We start from the raw sequence: 25,449 nt of genomic DNA on the forward strand, positions 1-25,449 counted from the left end.
CAAAACTACAATGAGTTATCACCTCACACCAGTTAGAATGGGCATCATCAGAAAATGTACAAACAACAAATGCTGGAGATGATGTGGAGAAAAGGGAACCCTCTTGCAGTGTTGGTGGGAATGTAAATTGATACAGCCACTATGGAGAACAGTATGGAGGTTCCTTTAAAAACTAAAAATAGAATTACCATATGACCCAACAATCCCACTACTGGGCATATGCCCAGAGAAAACCATAATTCAAAAAGACACATGCACCCCAATGTTCAGTGCAGCACTATTTACAATAGCCAGGTCATGGAAGCAACCTAAATGCCCATCGACAGACGAATGGAGAAAGAAGATGTGGTATATATATACAATGGACTATTACTCAGCCATAAAAATGAATGAAACTGGGTCATTTGTAGAGATGTGGATGGATCTAGAGACTGTCATACAGAGTGAAGTAAGTCAGAAAGAGAAAAACAAATATCGTATATTAACGCAGATATATGGAACCTAGAAAAATCGTACAGATGAACCAGTTTGTAGGGCAGAAATTGAGACACAGATGTAGAGAACAAACGTATGGACACTAAGGAGGGAAAGCAGCGTTGGGTGGTGGTGGTGGGATGAACTGGGAGTTTGGGATTGACATGTATACACTGATGTGTATAAAATTGATGACTAATAAGAACCTGCTGTATAAAAAAATAAGTAAAATAAAATTCAAAAATTCCAAAAAAAAATAGACCTTATTTAACAAGGAAAAAAAAAAAGAAGATATGGGCAGTAAGAAGATGGGGGCAATAAGAAGATATGGGCAAGAGGCTGCAGAGAAGGTCGCCTTTTTATTTAAATATTTTGATGATACACATACAATTACAACGTTTCTTCCATAGGACAAATGTAAAAACTAATACAATCACCCTTTCAGGAACAAAGAAAATCATTTAGGAAATGTGGTGACTTTATATATAGGAGACATGTTAGGTTTTTTAAGCCTGTCTGAGGAGGAAATTTAAGACCAAGTTTTGTCTGGAGTACATAGGTCACATTCACATTTTCACACAGTAGTGATATTCTTGTTGCAGACTTGGCAAAAAATAACTACTAAGTCTATAATGAAAGAAAAGCAAAAACAATTAGTACGTAGAGAATAAAAAATTTATAGCATGGAACAGTGACCTTCATTTTGGCCACAGGCTTATGGTGTCTAAAAATATTTGCCTTTTATTCATACACGTCAGTGGGAGTAAAAAAGTATAAACCTTTTGCATAACACATTTTTAAAAGTGTGCCACAAAATGAATTTTTAGAGATTCATTTTCCTAGTAAATATATTAAAAATTCATGAAATCATAGCCTTTGAAATTTATGGAAATTATTTTGTTGTGGAGGATATTTATATAATTAATTACTGATATGCACTTATACTTTGAAATCTGAAATGGATCATTTCTTCAGGGAGCAATAAAAATACTCTATTTATTTGGCCAAAACACCCAAAACACTTTTCAGAAAGAAAGGCAAGATGTACAAATTCAGGTCAGCTACACAATATTTAATATTCCATGTAGTAAGCCATGACCAGCTAGTCAAGGACTTTGAGATATGGAATAAATCATAATTTCAAACTCATAATTATAGAAATTATAGGGTCTTTCAGTATTTTTTGCAAGTATAGATAAAAGAGAGTAGCTTCTAAAATTCAGTTTAATTCTACAAATATTGATTTGGCACCCATGGTAGGCACTGAGGATTTATAGCAGTGAAAAGGATTCTTACCACCATGTATATAGTTAATTTAGACGTACTAAATTAGAAGATAATGTATCCTGAGTTTTTTAATAGTATATTATTCCTATAAAAATAAAGTGATTTTATATTTATGAATTTTGCCCTGAATTATTCTACTGAATTTGAAGTATTTAATATTTTCATGATTATTGAGTGACAAAGGGAAGGTATAATGCTATTTTTGAGGTCATACAACACATGCACACACACAGAATCACACGCGCGCACACACACACACACACACACACACACAGTTATGTGCACAGAAACACACAATGTGTGTTCTTACCATGTCAGTGTTCCAAAATTCAATTAACCTTACGTGGATTGAAGGGCCTCTAGTTTTAAGGAAATCAAACAAGCAAAATGGGTCACTCAAACTGTGCGTGTATCTTTGGATAAATAAGTTGTTGATAATCTGCTAGGTGCAGGAACGTATGGAATATAGAACAGCAATGTTAAATGTTAACATGGTAGGCAAAGAGGCCCACTCAGTTTCATGGGGGGCTCTGTCGGATGGCTCATGAACTGGACACTTTGTTAATTTGATAAAATTCTTAGAAGCCAGATTTATTCTCTATTTAACTTGCTTTGTGAGTATTGTTTGGCCATAAGTCGCTCAAAGGCACCTAAGTCACAGCATCATCATTATGCCCCCTCAGTAAGTCCTGGGGCATTTCTGAATTGCACTCCTAGAAGCTGAGACAGTGAGGTTCTCTGCATATTAGTGACTGAGAAAAATTTGAAGCCCGAGGTATATGTGCCTCTTACATCTGTAAGGCTCATGAAAAGCCAGGTCCTTTGAAAACATGAAATGAGTCACTGCTAGCTGAACTCTGGGGCAGTGTCTGGTTAGGAGAACTGCTGGACTGTGCTAGGCTTGGAGACCCTGGTGGAAGATGTGGTTATTGTATAATTAGAATGACTAGACTCCTTGAAGCCTGAGTCTGGCGGAGGGCCCGGGACTCCAGCTCCAGAAACCACAGTCTTTTTGGCCATTACAGAGGTTTCGGAAGGAATCTGGTAATTAGATTGCAGAGTGGAAGCTGGTGTTAGCACTCTTTCCATCACTGTCACGTTCTGTCCTACGGCTACACTGTGCGCGGCCAGAGGGGGCTGCACACGGGAGCTGGGGGTGAGGAAGCGCTCTCTTTCCCGCACCATAACATAGTGTGCGTCGGGCAGATGCAGGGTGCCCTCCAGGGGGCCAGGTGAGCCCCCGTGAGGCTGGATGACTCTCTCAGTAACCATGATGCCACCCTCGCTAGCGTACTGCTGCTCTCCCAAGAGGGACGCCGGGGCATAGACCCGCTCTGTCACCATCAGGCCTTCGGACTGTCTGGGGTCCAGGACCACAGTGCTCAGTGGCACTGTGGAGCCCGTGGTATAGGAAGTTTCTGTCACTACCACGTTACCAGAAGCCAATGGATCTGAAAGTGGTGCAGCTACCTTTTGAGCCTGCCTAGAAGACACAGATTTTTCAGTGACTATTTCCTGAGTGACTTGCTCTGTGTTTGCTTCATGCAAAGGTTTTGGAACTTGAAAGCTGCTACTGGAGGGATAAGTATTCTCGGAATTAACCCTGGTTTGCTCATAGAATGAATGTGAAGCTGCCTTCACGTCTGTTTCTCTCATAGGTTTTGGCCTCTGCTCGATTTCCATATCCATCTCTATTTTTTGACCCCAGCAAACTTCAGCGAGTGTCTTGAATTTCCATCCTAAGTCATCTAAGAAGCCGTCATCTAGCTCTCCTTCAATAAAACTGCAACAGCCAATGGAACCCTGGAGAGAGTCAGTTTCTTCCTGAGAGTAAACCAGAAGGCAGTCTTTGGCTGTGTGAATGTCATCTTCCTCGGCATAAGAGGCAGCTTTCTAAAACGGAAAGAAGAACAGGCATACAATGAGTGATGCACTTCCTTTAAGAACAAGCCTCTAGATCCCTGCTCAAAATGTTTAACCTCTGTCTTGTAGTTAGACAAGAAACACCAGAGAAGCACAAATTGAAGGACATCCTACAACAGGACTGGCCTGTATTCTTAAAAAATATTCATATCATGAAAGATGAGAAAGGCAGAGGGCATTGTTTCAGGTTAAAGGAGACAGAAGTGTCATGACAACTAAATGGAAAGCAGGGCCCTAGACGGGAAAAACAGTGGCTATAAAAGACATTTTGGGGATAACTGGCTAAACTGAAATATGCAACGTGTCACTGTTCAATCTCTGTACTGTGGTAATGTAAGAGGATGTGCGTGTGCATGTGTGGGTGTGTCTGTGTGAGAGAGAAAGAGTGACAGAGAGACGGAGGGAGGGAGGGAGAAAAGGCAAAAAGCAAATGTGGCAAAATGTTAACATTTGGGTAATCTGGGTGAAGACTATATAGGAGTTCAAACTTCCTATTATTCTTGCAAAATTTCTGATGAGTTTGAAATGATTTCCAAATTAAAAGCTGAGCACACATACATCATCCAGACTGGTTCACGCAGGATTAGAGCAGAGAGGGAAAAAGATACTGAAATAAAACAGGACACCAGAGTGGAGCCCAGCAGTGAGACGGGAAATGGACGAGAAGTGCTCTTCCTTGACACTGACCAAATCACCATTTCCCCGTCTACTTGGGGGCGGGCAGATGGTATGACAGAAGGGAGAATGGGAGGGAGCAGCAAGTGGGAAAGCACTCGGGTCATTTGCAGCCATGCAGATGGGAGGGGGCAGAAATAAACGGGCCTCTGTGGAAGCCCATCCCCTCACTCCTCTAGGGTCCTTCAGGCCCCGAGCAATCTGACTCTGCCCATCCCATTCCCAGGCATGACCCTGTCCTCAAGAGAAGCTTCTAATTTCTAATCCCAGGCATGAGCTTCTGACTGCATCCCATCATCTTTCCTGAAACTTTCCTTCTCATTTTTTATGAACCACCTCAATAGTGAACCAAGTACTTGCCTTCAAAAGAAAACACTTAAAGGGACATAACGGATTGTGTTTAGGTCACACAGTCTCTCCCCTCCCACCCTGCCCGGCGCATCCCTAGCAAGTCTGCTCCTGCAGGGGGACAGCACTTTCTGACCCACTGACATCAGCCTGGTCATGTGACTCGCATTGGCCAATGAAACGTGAGTGGGAAAAGGCAGTGGCTTTGGGGGTCATTGCCAGGTTTGGCATTGCTCTGTTCCCTGCGCCCCAAGGACGCCAGCTTCCTGGGCACAAGCTGTGCTCTCAGCACACATCTTGGAATGCGGACCACATGGGGCAGAGCAGAGCTGCATCGAGGGGCAAAAGCATGAATGTGGGAAATACGCCCTGGCGAGAAGCAAGATCGTGGGGTCATCTGTTGTCACCACACAATTGAGCTGGCTGACTGACCCAGTGGGTCACACCTCTCCTTTCTCATTGCCTGTAAGCATTCTCTTAATGAAAGGAACGATGTCCCATTTAGGTCCAAGAAAATGATTACCCTGATAACATCACGTTCACATAGAAATGTCCGCCCCCCTTTCCCCGCCAATACATAAAAAACACCACTTACTTCAGTGAAATAACTTCTTAAGAATTCCTCATTCACTGCCACCGCAGCTGCTCGAGCTCCGGCCACTTCTCTAGAAGCCACCGTGGCTCTCGTGGTCCTAAGGGTTTCCGGGGTCATCAACGCTCCTGCTGTCCCTGTAACCTGGGTGGCCCCCCCTGAGATGAAGCTCCTGTATTCCTCCCATCGGCCGTCCACCTCGGACATCTCATGCTGCCCTTTGATAAAGGAAGCGGAGCTGCTTCCTTTCACGGCAGCACCCTTGGTGGTCACAGCCCCTGCTCCGCCGCCTACAGCTGCACAGTCTCTGTGGTCTGCCTCTAGAAGAGGCAGCACTGCCTGTGAGAGCAAATACAGCCGAGTCACGGACGGTCAGTACGGTTGGTAGAGGGACCTGAGCTAAGTGAGCGTATGCAGGGAATAAGATATTTCCGCAGAGGCAAATTAGGAAAACTTAGCTTGAATGACTTCTGCCGGCCCTATGCATCGCGTGGAATGGAAATGTAGAAGCACCTGGCTGTGGAAGACAGCCATGTAATACCGGGACAAACATTTCTACCTAAATCCCTACACACGCTTCCTCTCTTTCACCTTTGTTCTACATTCTCGGTGTCACTGCCTGATGCTTCTTCTACATTCTCTGTAACTTAGGACCTGTCAGGGTAGAGCAAAACCACCTCAGCTCTGTCCTGGCAACAAATACAAAGTAAGTTGTTATTCGAGCCCTGTGTTTAACGAAGGCATGCGAATGAAACCTGTAGTAACCACTTTACTCTCTCATGACCTAAGGTGTTAGAAACACTTCCCAAGGCCCCTTTAAAGCAGAAAAGAAGACGTGTTCTGTTGACATCTGATTATCTGACCTTGTCTTCAGGTGGTGCCCCTTCGTTGTTCCAAGGATGCAGCATCTCTATGGTACCAGGGATGGGGGTAAAGCCTTTGGCGCCCTTCCCACAATGGCACTTCAGCAGTAGAAGTGGTACAACTGGACAGAAACAAAATTGAGTACAGATTTTCAAATTTATGTTGCATAATTTTGGAATTTGCGTTATCACTTCCTGAGTTCAGTCTTCACTTATTTACAGCCCTATTTTTCTGTTTTTCTTTTCTTCCCCTGATCTAACGTCACCAAGCCTGTTTCGGGTGAGTTATACCAAAGCCTAAAGGCAGGATGAGGGAGTCTTACGGATTCAGAGTTCTTGGCCATCACAAAGACTGTGGTCAACAAGTGGAACACCAAGACTGGATTTGATACTATCCAAATCATCAAAACCAACTTAAAGGCTGAAATTTTTGTTTTTTTTTTAAACCACTTTAATTTTTAATATGAGAAAATTCACCATCTAAAATATATATATGTGTTAAAAAAGAAATCATAAGTCCCTAAGGGTAGAAAAGCTTTAATATATTCAAATATTCTAGAACATGAGAACTTCTATAATACTTCACCACTTTACCCTAGAGTAGAATTTGGCAGAAGGCATGACTCACTGAGGTTCCAGTTAACCTTTGAATTACCTAAGTACTATTTTCTAAAGTGATTCCACATTAAAAACCCTTAGAATATATATAACATTTTATCTAGAAGTTAATAAAATTTCAGAGCTCCCTCCTTCAATTTTATTCTACCTCCAGGATGAAGTAAAGGCCAATGCTGGCCCCTTGATCAACAGAGTAAAGAATTAACTACATCTGCAAGCAGCCCACCCCAAATTAGCTTTTATTGACGCTCCCATGTGGCAGCTTCCAAGGAAGAGCTGACTACTCCCTAGGCTCCTTTTTATATAATAGTCCCTATAGTTGCTATGCGTAATGAAAAGACTGAAATCAGCCAGGGGTAATTCAACAGATGTTTATCAAGTGTCTGCCATGTGCGAGGCACCATGTTAGGTGCTGGGAAATCTGAGATGAGAAGGCAATGCAAGGAATCTCCAGGTAAAAGATGTAGTCCTACCTACCTATAAACTTGGTAAGCTGAGACAAGTCATTTATCATCATGTCTGTATTTTTACCCATTGAATGGAGATGATGGTATAAAAGTGCACTATAAACTGTTGAGTGCTGTGCATTCAATTGAACATCTACTAATGGCTTTGACAAGCTCGTCTTCTGACACTGTAATAACTGAGGCTGCCCTGGAGGCGTTTCTCTGCCCATGAGCAGGGGTCAAGTGGACTGGTTCCACACGACCCCAGGCTGCAGTCTTCTGTTCTTCAGTGAAAGGAAACCCAAGGTCGTTGGGGGGCATGCAGGGAGGGGAGGGCTGGTTGTCACTGTTGGGAAACATACAAGTGCTCAGAGGGTCTGGCTCCTGTTGGGGCAGGTGAAGAGGCAAGCCAAGCAGAGGGTCTGGGGAGGTGGAGCTCTGACAAGATGAATGTGAAAAGCAAGGATCGATGGGAAAAAGATGAGTTTGTAAAATAACCTTGTAACCATAATCTAAACGCATGCAACAAATCTTTTCTGACAGCTTTCTATGCACAAGGTGCTGTTCGCAGCACTGGGTATGGAAGAGCAGACGACATCCCTCCCTCACGTAGAGCTTATCAAAATGGAGACACCAAAAAGGTTTAAGTTAAAAGGGTGTTGAAGAGCATGTACAATAACCTTGGTTATTTAAATCAGGAGATGATACATTCTTATAAAACAAAATTTGGAAGAGCACTTCAATAACTTTTGGTGAATTTATCAATGATCAATCCTTGCTTCCCTACTCACCCTCAATAGCATTCTAGTGTGTGTGATTATAGAAAAACAAAAGAAATCAATGACTACCGTAGTAACAAAATACTAAAAAAAAAAAAAAACCCTAAAAAGGTACTAACATTACTAAAAGAGCTAAAGTGTAGCTTTTAAAATACTAACATTACTAAAAGAGCTAAAATGTAGCTTTTAAAATACTTACGTAGCAAGAGCAGAAGGGCAAACATTATAAGCGCGATTGCTGCAGGTCCGAGGCCAGCGTAGGAGTCAATCCACATTTCTACACAGCCACCGCCTCCCACACACTTGCAGACGGTGAGTTTAAGGACTTGCTTTTCAGGGCAACTGAAGCCTTTACTATCTGCAATCAGCAAGTGAATGTCACTCCTCCCAAGCGTTCCTTCCTTTTGTTGCAGTAGCATGCTGGTACCTGCAAGGACAAGATAAAAAAGGAAATAAAAATGAGTGATTACCAAGGAAGGGCAAGATTACATTACAGAAACATTCTTTTTTTAAGATTTATTGAGATATAGGGGCTTCCCTAGTGGCGCAGTGGGTTAAGAGTCTGCCTGCCAGTGCAGGGGACATGGGTTTGAGCCCTGGTCTGGGAGGATCCCACACGCCGCGGAGCAACTAAGCCTGTGTGCCACAACTACTGAGCCTGCACTCTAGAGCCCATGAGCCATAACTAATGAGCCCTCTTGCCACCACTACTGAAGCCAGCGTGCCTAGAGCCCGTGCTCCGAAACAAGAGAAGCCACCGCAATGAGAAGCCCGCGCACTGCAACGAAGAGTAGACCCGCTCACCACAACTAGAGAAAGCCCGTGCACAGCAACGAAGACCCCACACAGCCAAAAATAAATAAATTTAAAAAATTTGGGCTTCCCTGGTGGTGCAGTGGTTGAGAGTCCGCCTGCCAATGCAGGGGACACGGGTTCGTGCCCCGGTCTGGGAAGATCCCACATGCCGCGGAGCGGCTGAGCCCATGAGCCATGGCCGCTGAGCCTGCACGTCCAGAGCACAGGCTCCGCAACGGGAGAGGCCACAACAGTGAGAGGTCTGTGTACCGCAAAAAAAAAAAAAAAAAAAAAAAAAAAATTTATTGAGGTATAGTTGATTATATTATATAAGTTTTAGGTGTACAACACAGGGATTCACAAGTTTTAAAGGTTATACTCCATTTATAGTTATTATAAAATATTGGCTATATTCCCTGTGGTGTACAATATATCCTTGTAGCTTATTTATTTTAACATAGTAGATTGTACCTCTTAATCCCCTACCCCATCTTGTTCCTCCCCACTTCCCTCTCCCCAGTGGTAACCACTAGTTTGTTCTCTACGTCTGTGAGTCTACAGAAACATTCTTTAATAGCTAATAATTGTTAGCTCCAGTTAGAAGCTTTATTATTTCATAACTTCTCTATTGAATTCACTGTGTGCTTGATGAAATTAGTCCACATATGCAGGTGAATAGCAAAGGATCAGATCTGGACATACCATCCTTTTATGATGACTAATGTTAACAAATGTGTGTGGTTTACCAGATGTTAGGAACTCTTCCATTACTGGGATACAGTGACAGACAAGTGGAGAGTTAAATGACATTTCCATCGAATGACCTTTATTTTACTATTTCTTTTTTTTAATATGTATTTATTTATTTATTTTGGCTGTGCTGGGTCTTAGTTGCAGCACCAGGATTTTGTTGCAGCATGCGGGCTCTTAGTTGCGGCATGTGGGATCTAGTTCCGGGGCTAGGGATTGAACCCTGGCCCCCTGCATTGGGAGTGCGGAGTCTTACCCACTGGGCCAACAGGGAAGTCCCTATATTTTACTATTTCTTAAAAGAACTTTATTGGGGCTTCCCTGGTGGCGCAGTGGTTGGGAGTCCGCCTGCCGATGCAGGGGACGCGGGTTCGTGCCCCAGTCCAGGAGGATCCCACATGCCGCGAAGTGGCTGGGCCCATGAGCCATGGCTGCTGGGCCTGCGCGTCCGGAGCCTGTGCTCCGCAACAGGAGAGGCCACAACAGTGAGAGGCCCGCGTACCGCAAAAAAAAAAAGAACTTTATTAAGGCAATTTTCAAACAGACGTAATCCAGGAAAGAGCATAATTAACTCCCATGGTACCCATCTCCAGCTTTAATAATTTTCAACAATGGGCCAATCTTGTTTCATCCAGTCCCACCCATTTTGTTCCCAACACTGTGTATTTGAAATTTTTCAAATTTCACGGTATATATGAAAACCTGAAAGACTATTACAATGAATATTGATAAACCCTTCATAAATTGTTTACATTTTACAACAATACTTTCTCTCTACATGCACACTTATTTCCCCCTGAACTATTTCAAGGTAAGTTGCAGATCTCATGATGTTCTTCAGAATAAATCTTCTAAGACCAAAGGATATTAACCCTCTCAAGAAATTCATTCTTGATATAATAATATATTTAATATATAACCCATAGTCAAACTTTTCAACTGTTGTAAAAATGCCCTTTACAGTTCTTGCTCTTACTCTCTCTGGCTTTTGTTTTTTGTTTTTTTTTATGATCCTGGATCCAATCAAAGATTACGCCCTGCATTTAGCTGTCACCTTAGTCTCTATTAATAATCTATAACAGTCCTAACTTTCTTTTGGCCTTTCAGGACTTTGACCTTTTTGAAGTCCACTTATTTTAAAGGATTTTCCACAGTTTGAATTTGTCTGACTGTTTCCTCATGATTGGATTCAGGCTACACATTTTTGGCAAGAATATTACACAGAAAGTGTTGTGCAAATGACCTTTTATCTTATTTTTTAAAAAATCTGACTGATGATTATTTAAGAAATTTTCTTTCAACATGAATAAAAATAATGACCAGTTTTCCCATGAGTAAAAATAATGATCAGTTAGAACAGTTTAAAACTTTTTCTGATATATGTATAACATTTATTAAAAACTAATTTACTTGCAAGGCAAAGATGGATGAATACAAAGATAAAAAATGAGGTGTTTGGGAGGTTTTTTTGTTTTATTTACTTATTTTTGGAAGTAAGAGACATCCTCTTCTCATTTTAAGGTCCATATTTTATGGAATTTGATCTCCAAAGCTAGAAATATACTTATTAAATCATCCCCAAAGCTCTGGAGAAGTGAAGAAAGCATCTAGTCATTCATTTAAGGAATATGAGCTTATTAAAAGAAATACAGGAAAACATGGCCTGGAAGAATATAACTAAATTCATGATTGGCTCTGAGTGGAAAGATGGAAAGGGGAGGAAAGGCCCAAAGGGGACTTCTACTTTGTCAGTGATCGTTAAAAAAAAAGGCCTGATTCAAATATGACAAATTGTTAATATTCTTTTAATTCTAGGTGGGAGGTACAAAGGTATCTGCCTTATTAGTCTCTGTAATTTTCTGTACTTAAGATATTTCCCAAATAAATAAAATAGTTAGGAGCTATTTATTATCATGATAGTTGGTCCATCATCTCATTATACAGCCAAGGAGAAAAAAGCCTGGGTTACAGAACCCTCTCTCTCTCAATTGTCTAGATGTATACCGTATAAGCTCAGTGACTTCCTGTTATAACACTCTAACATGTATGTGTATCCTAAAGAGTTTTATGTTTCTAAGGCTAGGAAAAAATTCAAGAGCCTATCAAATTCAAACATCTTTATCTTTAGACAGAAAATCCATTGTGTATCTGGAAAGGCAACAGAGCATAAAGGTAGTGAGTAGAGACTCCACAGCTAGAGTGCTTGGGTTCAAATACTAATTCCAGCTCTTCAACTAGCTGTAACTTTGAGAATGTTAAACTCTCTGCACCTTTGTTTCCTCATCTGTAAAATGTTGATGACGGTAATGCCAAACTTCTAGGGTTGTTAATATTAGTAAAGTGCTTAGACCGGTGCCTGGCATTTCCTAAACATCACATTTCTTAGATAAAAATAAGTAAGTCTTGGAATCCCAACAAGTTCAATGCAAAACACATTTACTATCTTAGTCAAAGAAAGGCAAACTCCAATCAAGCAGTCAGCCTAGGTGGGAGTCCCAGACTTCTGTGAGTACAGAATGAGATAATGTGAGCCAGGGGACCAACCCCGACGTGAGTCTTGAGGCCTGTGGCTTAATTACCATAAGAAGAATCATCTGGATGTCTGCATCCCAGGGCTCATGCTAGTTGAAAACTTGATCTTAAGTAACCTCAATTAATCAAGATGGTGATTGTCACCCCTTACTGGGGAGACCACTTGAGTTAACCAACAACATAACTATCTTTTGCAAGTGAGTACATAAACCCTAAGAAGATTCAGAATTAAGTATAGGAATATTTAAACAAACTAAAGATTTAGTTTTAATATTTTTGCATTGTAAAGAAATTATTTGCATTTGTTATTATATTTATACACTTGTAATATTTTAAGGACAATTAGCCCTATTAATGTGACAGCTATGTAACTCCAGTTCAAAATGTGTAATTATGTTACTAATTTAGATTTATGGTTTTAGGTTGAAATATCACTGGTTTGTTCAGTATTGGACCATTGAAGAGGATGTCAGGTTTGATGTATTTATAAGTTAAATTTACTGGAATTTTAGAGTATAGGAATCACAAGAAAGTTTTATTTGTTAATTCAGATCATTGAAATACATAAAAAGGAAGCCAAATATACTAAATTTATAAATATATTGAAATGTTAAAGGTGTTTAGTTTGTAAATTGGACCAAACATGATTCAAAGCCTCTTAAAATGACTGTAAAATTTGCTAAGCCTAAGAAAACAATAAACTTAAAAGTTAAGAAAAATTGGGGTATTACATTTAAAACTTTTCTGAAACGAGCACTACCTGTTTAAAACAAAGAGAGTCTTCTGGATAGATTTTTCTACATTTGAAACCACCTTGAAGGAAGCCAACAGAGCACGTCAATAAGGGAATATGTCCCAAGATACGGATTTATGCACATGTCCTTCCGGCATGGGGGGCAAGGGGACAGACAGACTCCTTTCCATGTTTTGTCCATCACTTACCAGCTTTGTGACTTCAAACGAGCTCTCTAACTCTAGTTAAGCCAAAGTTTCCTCAGCTGTAATCAGGGAATAAGGTTATGGGGTAAGAAGTAAACATGATAATGCATATGAAGGGATAGCAGAGTGCCTGGCACATGGTATATGTTCCGTAAGAGTTATTTTTAATGGAATCATCGTTACCATACATCAAGATTTTTAGAAGGCACCTACTCTGATTGGTGTGCTTACAGAGGCAACGTATTCCTCAGCTTACGAGACAACTACTTCAAGAGTGATTTGGAGAATACCCAGTGCAGGGGACATGGGAAAAAGATGAGTTTGTAAAATAGTTCCTTTTTGCCTATTTGTAGCCAAATGCTTTAAAGATATTAGATATCTATTTCCCTTCACTCTCTCCAAATAGGGTATTTATTATTAGGCAGATCAAAGACACTATGCCTGAGTTTCAGACCCTCATTTTATAAACTCAGTTGTATTGGAAATGTAATTCATGCCAAGAAAAAAGCCTGTATTATAAGGATTTTAGATTTCTATCATGTTTAAACATATAGTCCAGTGGTTTTGCTTACTTTCTCGGCTTACTATTTTCCACCTTTCTGCCATTCCAGCTGGTTTGTCAATGACAGAGAAACTGAAAGGCCAGCTGTTTTGGGGTCCGTCCAGGTCCTCTGCGGTCACGTTCACGTATTGCACATCATCACAGACAGTCTGCACAGGGTCGACCAGTGTGGGACAGTTGTCATTGATGTCTTCCACCGTGATACTAATAGTGCCAGTGATGGTTTTTCTAGGATATTCTTAAAAATAAGAAAAAGATAATGTATATTTTGGTTATACTGCTCATATGGACATAGTTTGAATTCTCTTGCCAATTTGGTAAGGAGAAGGTAGTAACCAAATTAGGATGCTTTCTATCTTAGATATGTTTTCATATTCAGATCAAGTAATATCTTTTAATCCACTAAATAAGTAGAAATGTGAAGGTTTACCCATTTGGCATTCCTACAAGATCAAAACAAAGGTCTCTGATGCTGGAAAATAAAATCTAAATGCATATAACCAAGAAAAAATGTCTATTTAATAACTTACCTTCTGTCACAGCCAAAATCTTTGCAGTGTAGGTACCATTTTGGACATATCTGGATTCATAATCAGGAATTTTTACAAGTCTGATTTCAGAGGTGGCAGAATCCACAGAGATCCAATTGTCTGTATCTTCAAATTTGGCATATCTGTTAGAAAGCAGACAAAGTTAATTCTGAGCTCTGGATAAATTGAGACTATCTACAACTAATATCTACAACTCTTTTCAAGCTTAATTTCTGCTTTCTTATATATGTTCTTATTACAGGCATTAGTTTGGAATGGTTTTTAATTTCTTGAAACTATCCTAAAAGCCCCTCTGTTTACTGTGTATCACACCTACTTTGGACCCTTCCTTATTTCTGTAACATTCCCAAGACATATGTGCAAGGGCGACGCCCTTGCCTACTCACCCGGGAGGTTTACGAGTTGCTCTTCAGTCTGCCTTACAGCTTTCAATCTAGTTTTCCTTAAATTTGGAGTTAACCTTGGAGGAAAACTTAGTCACCCAACAAGAACTCGTGGAGAAAAGCAGTTTTACATTCTATTATTTATTGGCATATTATCAATATTTAAAAGTATCAATTTAAAAAATCAATGACTGCCTTAAATGGAAGTACTTTAAATTTTGGGATATTGTTGATTGTTCAGAGCAACAGGCTTCTTTCAGTTAGAAATGGTTAAAAGTGAAAACAATGCTGATAAGGTGATTTCTGGGTTTATTCCTTCAAAGCAAAGGAGAATTAGTGCAAAAAGAGACCGCTTTGGGAAGGCAAGGAGAACATTCATAGTACATTTTCAGAAATATATGTAATTTAATACCATCGAGTTTAAAATGTATCCAAATACAAATATAAACCAAACATATGAGAATTTGATTCAACCAATCATATTAATGATTTATTTTCTATTAAGTGGCTGTTTAGGCATACAAAAATGAGTGGCTAATATATGGCAATATTTGTTTATAGTGACTATTTAATATACACTCGAACTAAACTTTCCTGTCTTTTAATATTTATACCAGTAAATGATGATACATTTGGATTTTCACAAATATTTCTGAATTTCATGGCTGGAATTTTAAAGCTTGAACTTAGCTGCTGTCAATGTTTTCCCAAATAATGCTTATAACAAAGACGAAGTTAAAGTAATAAGAATCACATTTCACAGTGGAATGTTTTGTGTGGTCTCATTTAAGGGATTTTCTGTTTTCTACTGTGAAAACTAGACACCATTCAAAGTAGGATGGCAGCTCACATGTCATGTCAAATACCATAACAACTGATGCATATGAATAATCAGTAAAAGAGTAAATTATGACAAAGTTAAGAGAGTGATTCTTCTGCTGTCCTTATCGACATTTCTAGATTAGGTGAATACTGGAAAATTATTTCACTTAGCTGTGCCTCTCATTCCTTATCTGTAAAATAGTAGATTTGAGTTAATCTTTAAGATCATTCTTATTCTAAAGTTCTGTAAGTGTATGCTAAAAATAAAATACTTTTGAGGAGTAAAGAAACATGGTTCATTATTTTTCAAGGAAGAACATATGATCTTTTGATACAGTCATAACTCTTACTAAAAACAGCAACCAAAATTAAATAGTTAGATGGAAATAGAAGTTTCAATAGAGAGTCACAATATTATTGGAGGATAATTAATTAGAGCATCTAAGCCTCTCAGGGGACAGCGTGAGGAATCATAAGGAACACTCATTCTCAATTCTGGGGATTTAGGTGGGGACTGCCTCCTTAAGGTTAGAGCCATGGAAATAAAAAGTAGACTATAAAAGTCGAGAGAAGCTAGACTGGTTCCTGAAGTTAAGGTGGGCAAAAAGGGGTCCCCAAGACATTGCAGAAAACACAATGGAAGCTGTTTGTTAACATAATTTTGGAAAAAGGTCACTTGCTACTACTGGCCGATGAATTCCATGAAAAGGAGATTCACTAAAAGGAAAGAGATTGTTGAAGAGCTTCCTCCATATTCCCATTCGTGCTATGGTTGGCCACGCATCTAAATACAATGTTTCATGAGTACTGGCACCCAGGGACATAGGCCTAAGGAGAGTGAAGCAACCGACAACTCTGGCACCGACAGCAGGAAAACATAGAAGCTGTTGTGTCTCGGGTGGCAGGTGGGGATTCTTAAATTCAACCAAATAACTACAGCTAGGTAGAACTTCATAAATAATAGCTCTGTAGAGAGTCATCTTTTGATGGTATGGCTCTGAGATCTAAGATGTAAATTCACTTTGAAAATGTGAATGGATCTTGCAAACCTAGGTGTCGCTACAGAGTGGACACAATCCAGCACCTTCCAGCACAGGAGCGGCATTTAGTAGGTTCTCAATAAGTATATTCTGAGTAAAGGTCACCATGACCAAGACAAGCATTACAAAAGTTTCATCAATCCCTAGCTCAAATGGCCTGGTTTAAATGAAGATCAATTTCCAAGGCTTATGAGCAAATGAAACTGGATTCCCCATTATTAAAATATATTATGCAGCTATTTTTATTTCTCTTAACCAACCTTGTATAAAGTGGATTTTGCAGTAAATTTTATTTGCTATTTTCTTATCTCTAATACTCCTTTAAGACAGATTTTAGAAAGTGTCTTTCTGAACTTTCTCTTTGTTGCTTTTTAGCCTTCTCTACCCAGAACTGTTTTGAGGTGAGCAACCCAGCCTCTGCCTCATACTCGGGTGGTGGAGGGAAAGGGATCCTGGGAAAACTCCTCTTTGCCTCTCAGTGACATGTACAACTCTAGGAAATTTAATCTATAGACCTTTGGGGGATTACAATGGCGGGGTTCGAAGGAGTGAAGTGTTAAAATTTCATTACGATTTTTGAAAATAGGCATTCAAAGTCATTTAAAATGATGAAACAATATTCATAACTATCTCTTACTTTACACGGGCTACTTGTCCAGTGTCGCCATCAAAAGCTTGAAATTTTCCCATTATTTGGCTTTGGCTTGATTTTTCCACACTCTCGCTAGTGTGAAATTGGATTATGCTGCTTTTAAAATAAATGCCTTCTTTCACATTTTTCACTTTGACTTTGATCGGAATGGGTGTAGGCTTATATTTATTCTTAACTGATTTGTGAAAAGCTGCTTTGTTAGTGACAATAATGTTGACGTCAAGATTCTTCATTTCTTCATAATCTACTTCCTAGAAAGGCAAAATCAAAGGGAATGCTTTTAAAAGGGACAAAAACTAGAACACACATGTGTGGTTTTAGTGTCAGATTATAATAATTTAAAACATGAAAAATACAGCAGTACTGAGTAGTCCAACTCTTATATTGGTACCATGCCATTAAAAAGTCTGTCAATTTTGATGTTCATAAATGTTAAGGATGTTTAGGAAGCATCCCCAATTTATTTAAGGTCAAAATCATTTAAAACGTATACATTTTTATTTTTAGCAATCTGAAGTGATTTTTTTTCTTAATAAAAAAAAGTTAATGGACATCCAATATAATATTCCTTAAAATGTGTTCCAGGGGTTTGTTCTGGTGAAAAGGGCTACATAAGTAGGCACGGCCAGCTCTCTCCCATGGCATATAAAACTGAGACCTCCTGTAGAAAAAACAACTATTTAGCTTTGTTAAGCCTAGGGATTTTCAAATTTGTTTAAACGGAGAATCTAACCCCCTCCTTTTTAGCATAATGTCTATTAATATCTGGTTTGCTATTAATGCCATAAAAGATTAATCCTCCTCTAAATACTTTGATCTTTGTGAATTGTGGTATTTATTAAGTACCTTTGATATAATCAGTTTATCACTCTATGCATATTTTATGTTCCAATTTGTCCATTTTCTTTTTGAAAACATTTCTATAGTATTCTACTATTTAGATACACTTAATTTACTTAGCCATTCTGTTATTAGGCATTTCGACTATTTGCAGTTAATACTGCTCTGAACGTTTTTATACAAATTATTTTTCCCCTGTTGAGATGCAGAGGGAAGAAGTACCCAGTCAAAGTTTATGTAGGTCCTGTTGCTTTTTATTTCTTGTGGTCCTGACCATTTAGATGTACTGACTGACCATTTTTGCTGTTTCTTCAGTATATCATTAAATATATTACATGTATTTACATGAATTACTGCAATGTTCACTTTTGTTTTTGGATGATTTATTATGAAATCCGTTTTCCTCTCTATAGAGTTCTGGATATATAACTTCTGCCCCCTTTATTATATGGGTCACTGTGGCATTGGGACAATAACACAACACAAATTGACTACAGAAAAATACACTCTTTGTGACTGTAGAATCCTTGTGAAAGTTATTGTCTTTTTAAGTTGCTCTTGCACTTCACAAACTTATTTTGATGGTATGATGTCTGTCGGATGAGAAATAAAATCTTTCAGCCATATGTCATTAGTATTCAAAGACCATGGAAGAACAAGACAATGGTAAAAAAAAAATGAGCTAGGTACTGGCGACATAAAAAATGTTTCATAGTGTTTGTTATAAATAGCCATCGTGCTCCAAAGAGAATGGAAAATTTTTCAGCGTCGAGAGCAATGTATGAGGGCACATACCTCTAGTTTTGCAACTGTTAGCATATTTTATCACTCCCATTTTTGCTATCTTCAATAGCATTAAAGATACTAAACTTATTTGTTAACGCAGCTGAGGCTTTTTCTCATGGGATGATTTACTATCTCTGTTTCTACAGTTTAAAGTATCTATTCTTCTCCTGTATCTTTTTTAGACTGCTTTATTGAGGTATGATTTACCTACAATGAAATTTACCCTTTTTAAGTGTAAAACATGAGGATGTTTCACAAGCCTATATGGTTTTGCAAATATCAAGACTGTTGGTTTTAGAACACTTCCATCACTCCCCAAAAGTTCCTTTTTGCCTATTTGTAGCCAAATCACAACCCACCCTAAGCAACCACAGATCTGTTTTCTATAGAAGCGCTTTTTGCCTTTCCTAGAAATTTCACACAAATAGAATCATACAGTACATAGTATTTTGTGTCTGTATAAAGTATAATGTTTTTGAGGTTCATCCACATTGTAGCATGTATCAGTACTTCATTTCTTTTTATTGCTCAAGAGTATTCCATTGTATCAATAGACCACATTTTATCTGCTCACCAGTTGGTGGACATTTGGACTGTTACCGGTTTTTCATTATTAGGAATACAAGCCACTATGAACACTTGCATGCAAGTTTTTTGTTTTTTTTGTAGATGTATGTTTTTATTTTTCTTGTGTGGATACCTAGGACTAAATCGTTAGGTCACTGGATAACTACTCAATGTTTAACTTTTTATAAAACTGCCAAACTGGCTCTACCATTTAATGTTTCCACTGGCAATATATAGGAGTTCCAGTTCTATATTCTTGCTGATACTTGGTGTTGTCAGTCTTCCTTTGATTGTAGCTTATTCTAGCAGGTGTGCAGTGGTAGCTCACATAGTCTTAATTTGCATCTTCCCTAATGACTAATGATGTTGAGTATCCTTTATGCACACATTTGCTATTTGTATATCTTCTTTATCTATCTTCCTTGTCCATTCATTTGAATGAAATCTGATTACCGCCTTTATACTTTGGAAGTGATTCTTTATACAATTGGAGAAGTAAATTTGTAATTTTCTTAATCTGTTGCTGTCATTTTAATACTAAATTTACTATTTTTTTCATGCCCCCTTTGATAACCCCTTTTTGTGCTACCATGGTGCATTGAGGGTATTTCTATTATTCATCACTACGTGATTGTTTCTCCTTATGTGTATTACTGGCTTTTTATCTCAGGCATCTAGCATGGTTGCACCTATAATCTGTGACTAAAAAGTATGCTTAGTTCTGTATAAGCAGGTAAATCTATTTCGTCTCTGATGCCATTAGCCATGTATTCAGTAATCATAAAATGTGTCTTCCCTTCAAACATGAGCTAATCTTTTTCTATTTTCCTTTGCTTTACAAGAAGTAATCTAAATGCATACAGTAGCCTATTGATAAATGGTATCAATAATTATTACTATGAAACCTCAAGTTAATTTTTCCCTATTCGGTTATACATTATCATCATTCCTCTTCCTGCTATTAGGGTTTACATACTATGCCATATATTAAGTTTTTGTAAAAATGTGGAAACCTCTGGAATCAATTTTTGTCTGTGACTTAATGAAACAGTATTTTGAAAGCTGTAGCTTTGCTTTTTATTTTAAAATCTGATAAGGTAATTCTACCATAAACCATTTAAACATACACTGATATTCTTCTTTACTTATTCTGTTAGATAGATCCATCTAAGTTTTGTTTAAGAAATTCTGTGGGAGTAAGGGTTTTAATTGTTTAAGACCCATGTGCTTAATAACACCATTAAATTTTTGTTCCTTGATTCAATTAAGCACACTTATAACACTGTGTTTCAAAATGTGACCCTCCTACTACTGACATTAGAAACACAAAAAGTGTAACCACTTACTAACCACAGAAATTGGGCTAGTAGGGGTGGCTCCTATCTCTACAACTGTGGTGCCAGTTAACTGATTATGAAAAGTACTTGTAAATATGTGGAGCTCAAAATAGATCAGTTCCCTCCTCTGGACCAGCTTCTCCCATTCCAGTCTTGAACACTAAGTACTTACCTTAATAAGGGTCACGATTCCTTCATTAGTTTGAGTATCAGTTTCTATGTGGAAATAACCCCCTTCATTTCCTGATGCAAAAGTAAAATTGGCTAACCAATTATCGGAGCCTACTTCATCTGCATCGAACACTTTTATGCGTAAAACTTCTACATTGGCTTTGTTTTCTTCAACTATTCCTTCATACTGCAAAACATGAACAGGCAATTTTTATTCTGAGGTAACACAAACCTAGGTGATATATTTTTAGTTTATGACTAAAATATACATAGGCATGTTTGTTATAAAAATAATAGTTACCACTTTATTTTCGACTACAGGTATATTGTCATTGACGTCCAAAATATGAATCTGAACTTGAGCTTGTTTTACTGGCTTGTCTGTTACTTGTCCATTGCCATCTCTTGCTTCTACCGTCAAAGTATAACTGCTGTGTTCCTACAGGGAAGTAAAAAATATCCAGCTGGGGTGAAAATGAATGGCTCTATCTTTCTGGTTTTAGTTCACTTTATCATCAAGGGAATGAACCACAGTATGTTTTATTCATAAATAAGTTTCATGATCTGCTGTTAATCCTATGAAGATGCTGTTTATTTGCCATCAGAGCTTTTCCCTAATGCAGTTGTTGATAGTGAATTCTTAATTATGCCATTGGTGATATTTATCAGGAGATGAGTCTCTCCTTAAAATAGTCTGAGCACAAAAGAGTGCATTCAAAATGTAGTTTGCACTATACTGGAAGTGATGGGACTCTAGGACTTAGTTTTTTCTATCCCACACATCATTTTCAGCTAAAAGTTAAGCCAGGAAAACTTAATCCCCCAAGAACACTTGACCAGTGAAGGCAAAACTTGGTGAACTTTGTCCATACATCCCAGGAGATTAGATTCTTGGAGAACGTGTCCTAGAGAATAACGTTTCAGATATTACTCCAAAGGGAAACCTCTCTTCCACGTGGTCCCCTTCCGATGGCTCCATTCAGTGTGGGTGTTGTTTAAGGAGCCGGGCAGCCAGTGCCAATGCCTGGGGACCCTGTGCTCAGTGAGAGGCAGGACAGCAGAGGCTTTGGAACCAGCTGGCGGGGTTCCAATTCTGACTTACTAGCTGGGTTGGACACACATTATCCCTTTGCTCCTTGGTTTCCTTCTATGTAAAATGGGGGTAATTGTATCTGCTTCACAGGGTTTACAGGTGAAGTTAATTTGAGCTATTCCACATAAAAGGCTTGTAATAGCACCAGGCATGTGGTGAGTGCCCAATAAGCGACAGCCAGTATTTTCTGGTTAAACTTTCCAGAGACGAAGCTCATTTAAAAAAATCACACTACTAATTCAAAATAGTACTTTTCCATTCTCATTTTATGCAAAAAGGTAGAGTAGAATTTTAGGAGTAATAATATGCTTTAATTTTACAAAGACCTTGAGAGGAATGTTGAGCACCATCCTCTCCATCTCTGGCCAGTCATCATTTTTCCAAGTAATACAAAACACCCTGACTGTGCCTGGATGATGATTTATATTTGATGATAATACGTTGTTCTTTGGATCATCCACATTTTACTCTGCATGCTGTTAAGACCTTTATGTCTGTAGCATTTAAAAAAACTTCTCCCTTTTTCAACTAAAATGTTCCCTTTGACTTAGAAACAAAAAATGAAATGTTTGAGAAAGCACCCTTTTTAGGAAACTGACTCAAATTTTCCTCCAATTTGGGATGTACAGTAACTCTTTCCTTTACAAATACTTCTATTACCCTAAATAGGATTCCTATTTCAAACTGTTTTCCTCCCTCTGCATATGTATTAGTAGTACAAAAGATTCCCGACGTTTCATTATAGAGACACAAATTAAGGAACATTGCTTTGGAACTCTCTAGCAAACAGATCCTGACTGGAGAGGCCCTAGGACACTGCTTACGTAATTTTAAAGTTTTTAGCAGCCACATTTAAAAAAAGTAAGAAGAGGGAATTCCCTGGCGGTCCAGTGGTTAGGACTTGGGGCTTCACTGCCGGGGCCCATGTTCAAGCCCTGGTCGGGGAACTAAGATTCTGCAAGCCGAGTGGCGTGGCCAAAGACATAAATAAATAAACATAAAAAAAGTAAAAAGAAACAGGTAATACTAATTTTAAACAAATATATTTCATTTAACCCATGGCATCCAAAATATAATCAATTCAACATGTGATCAACAAAAATATTATTAAGGTGATATTTTACATTCTTTTTTTTTCATACTAAGTCTTCCCAATCTGGTGTATATTTTCCACTTACAGCACATCTCAATTTGGACTAGTCACATTTCAACTGGTCAATGGCCACATATGGCTGATGGCTACCATATTAGACAGCACATCCCTAGAGGAGGATTATTCCGCGTTATCCTATGAGTAAGTAACATAGACCAAAGTCAGAAAATTAGCAAAGAATTAGAGAGAGAATAACTGGAAAGACAGAGAAGAGCTGAAAAGATGAATAACATAAAATATTAATTTACCTCTCTGTCCAAGGCAATAGTGGTTGTATAAACCTCTCCTGTATCTTTATTTAGGTAAAACAATGGAGAACTAGCAGGCTCCTGAGATACGATTCTATAAGAAATTTTAGAATTCAGAGTGTTGGGCTCATCTGCATCTGTTGCGGTGATTTTCATCACAAGGGTATCTGGCATCAGAAACAAAGGTGTCCAAGATGAAACTCAACTTTTAGCATACTTAATGTATGTTATTATTTTATTTATAATATCAACTTGTTCCAAAAAGGATTCCAGGTATTTATCAAAATCACTTTACCAAGATCAAAACATTTAATTGTTTGAGGAAATAAGTGTGAATGGAGGTAGGAATAGGAAAAATAAGGTGAGGGTGAGGCTGAGGTTAGTACATACAATTCTTAGGATGAAGTCCTGAACACTTGCTATAGGAGGGTCACAAATTTGTTTATAATAGACCTAATAACCCATACAAAGAAAGGAGAATGAACAGATACAAATACATGCTTATTAAAATATAAGCAATTCAGGAGAAGCATAGTTAGTTATTCTTTACATTCTGATCAAAGAGAAATCTCTCCTGCGTTTAACACTTGCATTGAAGTCTGACAGTTGAAATAATATGTCAAAGGTCAGCAAACTACTGCCAGTGAGCCAAAGCCAGCCAGCCACCAGCTTTTGTGAATAAAATTTTATTGGAACACAACCATGCTTACATGTTATCTATGGCTGCTTTCCTGATACAGACTAAAATTGAATAGTTGCTATAGAGACCTAACCTATCACATCAATCTACCACATCTGTTTGCGGGTAAAAAATTTATAACAAAAAAGCAGTTCCAAACCTAGAGCAATACGTTTATTATTATTTGTCCTGTGGGTAATACCCAGCCTCCACTAAGACAGAGCTTTCAGTGTTCAGTCACACAATGGGGATAAATTGGCCTTGGATATTCATTCATAAAAAAAAAATAACCTCTTACTTGCTGCACTCAGCTCTTCAACAGACCCGACAAAGACGTCCTGTGTGAACACTGGCTCATTGTCATTGATGTCAAGAACTTTAATTCGGAGTTCTATTGGTTTCTCTAAGTTGTTTCCTTTCTCATCCAAAGCATAACCCATTAGCTGAAATCACGACATAAATAATAGAAGGGATGAGATTTAAGCTGAGGTCATTCAAGTACCATAGTTTCAAAACAATAATAAAACATAACATAATTATTACCCAAGAAGAACTACAAACTAATAAATGTAAAATTGTTCTTCTTACCAGAAAAAATGGTGTTTCTTCTCGATCTAGAATGGTGGTAACGTTCAGTAATCCGGTGTCTTTATTAAAGACAAACACACCAAAAGGTGGCTCTGTGATCCCTTTTCCAGTGTATTTGTATGTAATTTTTAGGTCTTTTTCTTCTGCAATATCAGAATGTATCTAACATAAAAATAAGAAAGGAATGCCTCAAGTTAAACTCTCTATAACTTATAGGTAATTGTTTTTAATGGAAAATTTCGCTCTGAAGCTGTCAGATGTTGATGGGTGGAGGGTGGGCGGTGCACAAGTGCTCCAGAGAAGAGGTACTGGTGTCAGAGGACCTGGTTCTGGTCCTGTCTCAGCCACTCACCAGGTAGTGATGCTGAGGCAGTTACCTACCCTCCTGTGTCTCAGTGTTCTTATCTGTAACCTGAAGAGACACTACTGCCTACCTCTCAGGGTTGTTATGAAATTAAGGTATCATTAGGGGGGTACATCTTGGTGGGGATGGATTTTAAATTTAGCACATAAGGTAAAAATTGCAGAGTCAAAATCACCTTCATAACTCCGTTCGATTATCAGGACAGTATGAATAAGGCATCCTTCCATAGAAGGGTTAAAATAGTCAAGTGTTTGCCTGCTTGGAATGCTTCAGCAAATCAGGGTTTCTAACCCGCTGGGTCTTCTGTAGTTAACACTTTCGTCCTCTATAAACAGCTTTATTTGTATCTCCAATTCGTTTGTTTGTTTGCCATTTCTGTATCTCTCACTCTTCATTAGTAAGTGTGTCTCTGTGGCCTCCTACTGGATCCACAATTTCTTTTCTTCAGACATCGTTGAAGCCATCACCACCCACCTGCCTGGCCAATTCTTGTCCTGAAATCTCAGGATTAGCTAAACATTCTTCCCAGAGGATTCTCAACATGCACTGGGGCTGGGGGTTGTTGCTGAGAATGATCAATGCGGCTCCAATC

General features: G+C 38.6%; 1 protein-coding gene across 2 annotated transcripts in view; it reads right to left on the reverse strand.

Moving 5' to 3' along the window:
* Nucleotides 1-707: 707 nt before the first annotated feature.
* DSG2 (desmoglein 2) overlaps nt 708-25,449 on the reverse strand; it is a 47,530-nt gene continuing 22,788 nt past the window's right edge. For both annotated transcript variants that reach the window (XM_082853639.1, XM_082853640.1), the window contains 12 exons: nt 24,494-24,655; nt 24,204-24,348; nt 23,227-23,393; nt 21,034-21,171; nt 20,734-20,919; nt 17,017-17,282; nt 14,114-14,256; nt 13,594-13,821; nt 8,205-8,432; nt 6,163-6,284; nt 5,303-5,638; nt 708-3,654 (listed from right to left, as the gene is read on the reverse strand). In XM_082853639.1, coding sequence (XP_082709765.1) covers nt 2,635-3,654; nt 5,303-5,638; nt 6,163-6,284; nt 8,205-8,432; nt 13,594-13,821; nt 14,114-14,256; nt 17,017-17,282; nt 20,734-20,919; nt 21,034-21,171; nt 23,227-23,393; nt 24,204-24,348; nt 24,494-24,655 — 3,141 coding nt within the window. In that variant the 3' untranslated portion in view covers nt 708-2,634. The remainder of the gene's footprint in view (nt 3,655-5,302; nt 5,639-6,162; nt 6,285-8,204; nt 8,433-13,593; nt 13,822-14,113; nt 14,257-17,016; nt 17,283-20,733; nt 20,920-21,033; nt 21,172-23,226; nt 23,394-24,203; nt 24,349-24,493; nt 24,656-25,449) is intronic.

The sequence above is a fragment of the Leucopleurus acutus genome (assembly GCF_964270905.1).
Source record: "Leucopleurus acutus genome assembly, chromosome: 13".
Lineage (NCBI taxonomy): Eukaryota > Metazoa > Chordata > Mammalia > Artiodactyla > Delphinidae > Leucopleurus > Leucopleurus acutus.